Source organism: Lactuca virosa, chromosome 1 (assembly GCF_052849685.1).
Source record: "Lactuca virosa cultivar CGN04683 chromosome 1, Lactuca_virosa_CGN04683_v6, whole genome shotgun sequence".
NCBI classification, from domain to species: domain Eukaryota; kingdom Viridiplantae; phylum Streptophyta; class Magnoliopsida; order Asterales; family Asteraceae; genus Lactuca; species Lactuca virosa.
This window is the reverse complement of record NC_136426.1, coordinates 108,405,519-108,412,684: the sequence shown is the minus strand read 5'-3', so window position 1 is coordinate 108,412,684 and position 7,166 is coordinate 108,405,519. Positions and strand designations below refer to the sequence as shown.

Below are 7,166 nucleotides of genomic sequence, written 5' to 3'. Positions count from 1 at the left end.
TGAATGTATTGAATGGTTCATCAGTTTTTCCTTAAGAGTGGTGGAGTAGCATATGCACTTCATTGAACAAATTTCTTTGATAATGCGTCTGTTTTCTTCGTAAAATAGTATTTAAAATTCACAAATCAACGTATAGAATGGTTCATCAGCTTTTTCTTAGAGTTGTGGAGTAGCAGATGCACTTCATCGAACATATTTCTTCCAAAAAAATGGATTTTATACGGTTTAAGCATTGGCGAATCAATGTGACCTCTTTCTACGTGTACTAAAAATCAAGTCATTTTAACTTGTAACCCGCAGATTTTGCAAATTATTCTAGATATATTTATCAATAAAAATACATTATCTAAGACATAAGAAAAAAACTCTTTTTCGTGTTATGTTTCAGGCGAATTACAAACAAGACACTGTTTTCCAACATTTTACCTTAAAAGTCATGGATTAACTTTTTTATCATCTTCTTTGTTCCACACAGCCACAATTTGCTTACAGAGCATAACCGCAACCCTACCACCAGCTCTCCTCTCATGAAGAATTGACGACAGAAGAATAGGACAAGTATATAGAGTATAAGGCTCCGATTGAGCAGCCTTATGGATTGAAAATTGAAATTCACAAAAGGGTAGAGACGGTGGAAACTAAATCCACTTCATGGTTCTACAACCAAATTTCATATTAGTTTATTGGATGGATTCCATTGCTGTTTTAAATATTTGTTATCTCAATTCAGTAATTGTTCATTCTTTTAGTTCATGTAGAATTGGTTATGATTGTAGTGATTAAAAACACGGTAAGTTATGGAAAATATCTGCACTTGAATCCATGGTAAGAGGAAAGACAAAACTGGAATCAAGTCAAATCAGAGAGCATAAAGTTTCCACTTATTAAAAACACGGTAAGTTATGGCAAATACCTGAGGCAATTAAGGTATTCTCATTCCATCTTACTTTACCTGATTTATGAGTTGATTATATGTATTTGAACATCTATTTTCTTCAAGCATGCTTAACAGGATCACCATTTGAACTTGTGAGATGCAAGCTCACTTTGTTTGTAACCATTAAAACTCCAAACTAAATTTACTTTTTTACCCCTCCTCTTTTCCGTAAATATAACTTTCAATGTGACCCCCTTAATAAAGATTATATCTTGGAAAGTTTTGAATCATGTTTAAGCAAAAATTGCAGATTTTAGAGGCTTTACCGATAAACCCCAATACACTATGTGTATAACAAAAGGTCCAAACAGCCCCTCAAGAGCCCAACTAAGTGATCTTTGAGATTGATACGGATAAGTGTCCAACCTCATTCATCTAATACAGGAAATTGACATAATTGAAGAGTTTCTACCGCTTCGTTTAGGGAGTTGCGACCTCATTTTGGGAATGAAATGACAAGTTCCCAATTCTAGTAAATCACAATTTTGGTCTCTGAAGCACTTTTTACGATTTTGTTCCCAAAATGTTTCTTTCAGTAAATCACTATTTTGGTCTCTGGATCGTTAAATTTAACCATTCGACTGTTAAATTGTGAGAGCTTGGTAAGAGATTTTGTGCCACAGTAACATTAACCCACCAAAGCGACTTTATGATTTTTTCTTCCACTCTCATAAAAGACAGGTGATAATTATGAGAATGTGTTCAGAAGTATGACTATTAGATACCTTAACTACTATAGTTTATATTCTTTGAATTCATACTCCATTCCATCTCTATGATTCCATATACATTGTTTATATGGTGGATTAGAGAATAAGTGGACCACTTGAATGTGTTGTATGATGAAAAGGAATTAAGACACCATATATATTTTCAATGTAGCTAATTTACTCCTACGGTTTTCATAATGTATTATTTTTTATATTTACTTTTTTGGTTGTGTGTATTTCTGCATTGAAAATTTATGTAAGTTTTTGAGCTGGTGTTAAAGTTTCCAATATCTCAAAGTTTCATTTTCTGATTTTCTCAGATTCACCAAGTCTGATGCGAAGGATGTATGTATTTACATGGCAATATCAGCTGCATTTGTAAGTGTAAAAATATACATAAAAACTATTCTTTGCATCAAATATGATCCGGGTCTTATAACCTATTTCGTAGTAATTTATTTTTGTACTAACAATGGCATTCACTTGTTTTATTTGAAAATATTTAATATGTATGAATCTCATAGTATGACAACCCAAAATATGAGGTTGTGACTACTTACCAATAGCTTACATAAGAGTCTATGATCATGCCACCATAAACGATAAACTTAAACACTGAAAGTGATACTATATGATACATAAAAGATCTTACGATGAAAGTCTACTCAAAGAAATCCAACTAAATGAACACAATCTTAAACGTATTACACACATACTGGTAAAACAAATTGAAATCCCTTGAAAGTCTTGTACACCTTCTCTTTACCCTCTGAACTTCAAGCTATGACACCTCCTAAGATACATGCTAAGTTAAATTCAATGATGCAAAGTTTATGGTTTTCTATCAACTGAAAATATCGAATCGGCAATATAAAATGAACATATAAAAACATGGTTATAATATTGATTACATACAAGTTAGTACTTTAGTCATGTACTATATTATAACGGGGTGTTTGGATAAATTAGTTTATAGCTTATTAGCTTATTGCGGTGGGAATAAACAGTTTTTGCAAAAGTGTTTGTGGTTGGAATAAGCAATAAGCAAATGAGGGGATGCTTATTAAAATCAGCTTATTTAGCTTATTCCTACCATAATAAGCTGATTTTTAAGGATTCCTATCCAAACACTTAAACTTAGCTTATTGTGGTGGGAATAAGCAATAAGGAATAAGCACCCTCTTTTTTCCCTATCCAAACACCCTCCAAACACCCTCTAAGAGAATATTATGCTCAGAACATAGAATGACATCACATAACTACTGGACTTGACATGTAACATATCAAAGTTAAAATAAAAATTATTTTATTTAAAAATAAAAAGCATTATACTTTTTTGGATGACATATGAACATTTTTTTGAATGACACACGGAAATAGTTTTCAAATTGGTAGAGACTACATAAACATAACAATTTTTTATCTTGAAATTTTGTTACAAATTATTTAATGAATCATTGTACCTTAGTTTCTCCTTGTGTTACGAAGTGGCCTTACCCATCTGTCCATCCTCTTTGTGAACCGATCACTATACCTTGTATACAAAATGCTCCCAATAACAATCCCAACTGCCAACCCACTTCCAACTCCACATAATATGATGATCCAGTCAATTCTTTCACTTGGGAGTAGAGATTCAGACACATTGCTTGTTGGTGGAAGCGTTGACACCTTTGAATATTGACATTTCTTGGATAAAGGTTGTCCGCACAATCGGGGATTCCCCTCGTAGGAATCGTTCTCAAATGTATCGAATTGTTTCCCTTGAGGAATGTGACCATCAAGATGGTTGAATGACACATTGAAGATGGAAAGGTAGCCGAGTTGCACCAATTGTTGAGGAATTTCCCCGGATAGCTTGTTTCGAGAGAGATCCAAAGCTTCAAGATTCTCTAGATTCCCCAAAGTTGGCAAGACATGTCCAGTAAAATTATTGTTGGAAAGATTGAGTGCTTGAAGCCCTCGAAGATCTTGTAGTGATTGCGGGATTTCTCCTTCAAAGTGGTTACAAGAGAGATCAATGGACATATCTATGGTTAAAATACGATAGTACTCTGTTCTGACACCTTTGTGTATTAATGTCACCGAGTATGTCAAATTTGTATTGACGTTTTTGGAGGATATATTTGATTTCATAACAGATGATATACCAAGATTGGCGGACCTCATGGCATGCCATGTTTGGAAATAGTTTTGGTGCAATTGACCACTGAAATTGTTGTTAGAGAGGTCTATGATCCGTAACTTAGGGAACTGTAAGGAAACAGCTGTGGAACCTTGAATTGGACCATAAAGTTTGTTGGAGCGCAAAACCAGAACTTGCAGGTTGGAAAGAGTTCCCAGCCATGAAGGAAAGGTGTCATGAAAAGAGTTATCTTCAAGAGAGAGAATCTCTAAATTGGTACAATTTGTCAATGATCTTGGCAGCTGACCTGTAAATCTATTTTCGCTTAAATCAAGTTTTGTCAACGGGCCTCCGGTCAAAAAAGCATTCATCATATTGCCGTGGAAGTTATTTCTTCTCAGCTTCAAAGCCATCAGCGAATTGCATAAGATACCCAAACATGAAGGAAGCGTTCCGCTCATGTTGTTAAAAGACAAATCTAAAACTTGAAGGGATTTCAATTCACATATCGATGGTGGTATTTCTCCTGTCAGATTATTATGCGAGACAAAATATATAACTGTGGATTGTGGTGGAATTGGTAGTTGTCCTTGTAGCTGATTATTATTGAGATAAATTACTTCTAAATTTGTCCATGGGAGAAAATGAGGGTGCTGATCAAAGCCAGTGATGGAGTTGAATGAAAGGTTAATCAACTCTAATGTTTCTCTGCTGTTGTTCCAGATCCACACCGGTACCAGGCCATGAATGTTGTTTTGGTCAAGAAGTAAGGTATCCATTTTATTTTGGAAGCGCAAAAAGGCAGGAAATTCTTTCAAGTTGCATGACGACAGGAATAACCGATTCAATTCTGGTAAAGTGGTACTGGTGTAGTTGTTGGTGGGTACTAATGATATCTGGTTATAACCTAAGGACAATGATTGAAGTTTGTTGAGTCCTAGGAACATGTCGAGTTCTACCCTACCACTGAAATTGTTTATGGCTAGGTTAAGAGACTGAAGACTTTTGAAATTAGAAAATGTGTTTGGAATTGGTCCTTGCAATTGATTAGCCGTAAGATCTAAATCTGTTAGTTGGGTGGAGTTGAACAACCATGATGGTATACGACCAATAAGAGAATTTTTCCACATTTCTATGATACTAAGTTTGGTTAGGTTGGCAAGAAAGGGTGGGATTTCATCGTTTATGTTCATCTCACACAAAAAGAGTGCACTAAGTTTAGTAAGCTTTCCAAGCCAATTTGGAAAGCGTCCTTTCTCGAATCTGTTACCATTAAGTTCCAAAACATCGAGTTTTAAAAGACTATCCAGTGAAGGAACTGAGCCTGTGAACTTATTGTGACCAAGAGCCAAGACAGTGAGTTGCGTCAAGTTAGAGAGTGAACCTGGAATGGGCCCCGAGAAAGAGCATTCAGTAAGGGATAAGACTGTTAAATGTTTGAGGTAGCTTATGGATTCTGGTATAATCCCAAAGAAACCTGTGGAAAATAGTATCACTTCTTCAAGTAAGCTGTTCATTTGAAATTCGGGAAAGGAACCTGTGAGGTTGATGTTGTCTGCCAAATTAAGAACTTGCAACTTTGGCAGCTCAAATATGGCTGCAGGGAAATCATTCTTAAGCAAACAATTTCTCAGCTTGATTGACCTCAAAGAAGAAAAGTTGGCCAAGAAGTGAGGTACAGAAGAACTAATGTCGACCCCCGAGACATGGAGCATTTCAAGTCCTGTTAAGTTTTGCACTAGATTCTTGAGGCTACGACTGTGAAGCTTTAGTGAATTCCATGACAGATCTAAAGAAGACAAGTGCATCAACTGTGAGATTTCATTTGGGATTTGGCCACTAAATCCAGATTCAGAGAGATCGAGGCTTCTTAATTGCTTTAGACGAGCAATCTCAGAAGGGATTTGAGATTCACGAAAGTCATTCATGGAAAGATTGAGTGTCTGAAGATGAACAAGGTTGAAGAGGGTGCTGTTGGAGTTGATATGCCCACAAAGAGACCTCTTGCTCAAGTCAAGACCGATCACATGACCATACTGATCATGGTCATTGCTGCATGTTACCCCCTCCCACGAACAACAATCAAAACTAGGATTCCAAGAGTAGAACGCTTGAGACCCAAGAGCAGCACAAGCCACATTATCTTGGTGAATTATGGTTTGCTTAAACTGAAACAAGGCTGAGCATTCTTCATCATGGCTTACTGATGATCCAGTCACATTCTTCACTGTCACCAACACATACACAAAGGAGATAGTTTGCAAGAACTTGAAATGATTCATGTATGTAGCCATGAAAAAGGGGTTTTATTTTCAAATAGTTTATTGTCGACATGCAATCCTCATTATATATAAGCCAATAGCTAGGCCATTAGCAAGTTTAACAGTGACGGTTAATGGGAACATTAAAAGATACAGCTGAAAAAGCAACTAATATAGCCAAAGGAGAAAAGACTGAGATTTAAAAAATAAATGGGAACATTAAAAGATATAGCTGAAAAAGCAACTAATAGAGCAAAAAGGAAAAAAGACTGATATTTAAAAAATAAAAAACAGACTAACTATAGTAATTAGAAAAAAAAAAAAAAAAACTTTAATAGTTCATATGTTTTCTTCTTGGATATTTATTTAAAATCACTAACTCAATGTCTTTGATGGTAGTTTCAATTATTTGTTATGAAAATGAGTGGATTTAGGGTATAATTTATCAGTAATGGGTGAAATATGTCCAATAAAAAAACAATAAGATGAAAATTGTCAAACAAATATAGTAGAAAGTCGTTTGAAGTGCATTTAGATTCTTGTAATATCTTAAACTTTTTAATATAAAAAAAATGGATTATTATTTTAATAATATAAATTTGATGAACATATTTAATATATTAATTATTAAAAACTTTCAAATAAAGGACATAAAAGATTGACGGGTCATTATGATCCATTTCGAGTATAGTACTGGAAATTGACTTATTTTAATTTGTTACTTAGCTGGCGCAACATATTGATATTTAAGTTTTTTCATAAACATTTATTAATAAAAATAGTATCATCCAAGATCTAAGAAGATATGTAATGTTTTTAGAAAAGATTTAATTTAACTTTATTTATTTACTCATTAACATTTGATATGATTATATGTGTAGTCTATGCATCTTCGTTATATTGAGCAAATTTCTTCCAAAAATCAAAATTTTAGTTCTCTTAAGACATTGTAAGAAGTTCAATGAATTATATAGAGATTTGGAATTGGCTATAGTTCGTGAAACCTGGGATGGGATAGTTGAGTTTCCACCATGGTATTGCTCAAAGGACGAGTTGCCTGAAAGTCTTGGGTCGCCCTTTGGTCTTCACCATTTAACTTTGTTTTTATTTTTCACATATTAATTTCATTATCA

General features: G+C 34.4%; 1 protein-coding gene across 2 annotated transcripts; it reads right to left on the bottom strand.

Moving 5' to 3' along the window:
- Positions 1 to 2,112: 2,112 nt before the first annotated feature.
- Positions 2,113 to 6,340, bottom strand: LOC145156092 (receptor-like protein 7). Of its 2 annotated transcripts, none has more exons than XM_079075653.1 (2): positions 3,111 to 6,340; positions 2,113 to 2,428 (listed from the first exon to the last, which is right to left on the bottom strand). In XM_079075653.1, exon 1 carries the CDS (start codon positions 6,064 to 6,066, stop codon positions 3,112 to 3,114), a length of 2,955 nt encoding a protein of 984 aa, XP_078931779.1. In that variant the 5' UTR covers positions 6,067 to 6,340; the 3' UTR covers positions 2,113 to 2,428; position 3,111. The 2 variants fall into 2 exon arrangements, with proteins under 2 accessions (XP_078931779.1, XP_078931778.1); XM_079075652.1 differs by having other exon boundaries at positions 2,113 to 2,440; positions 3,111 to 6,339.
- Positions 6,341 to 7,166: the final 826 nt, after the last annotated feature.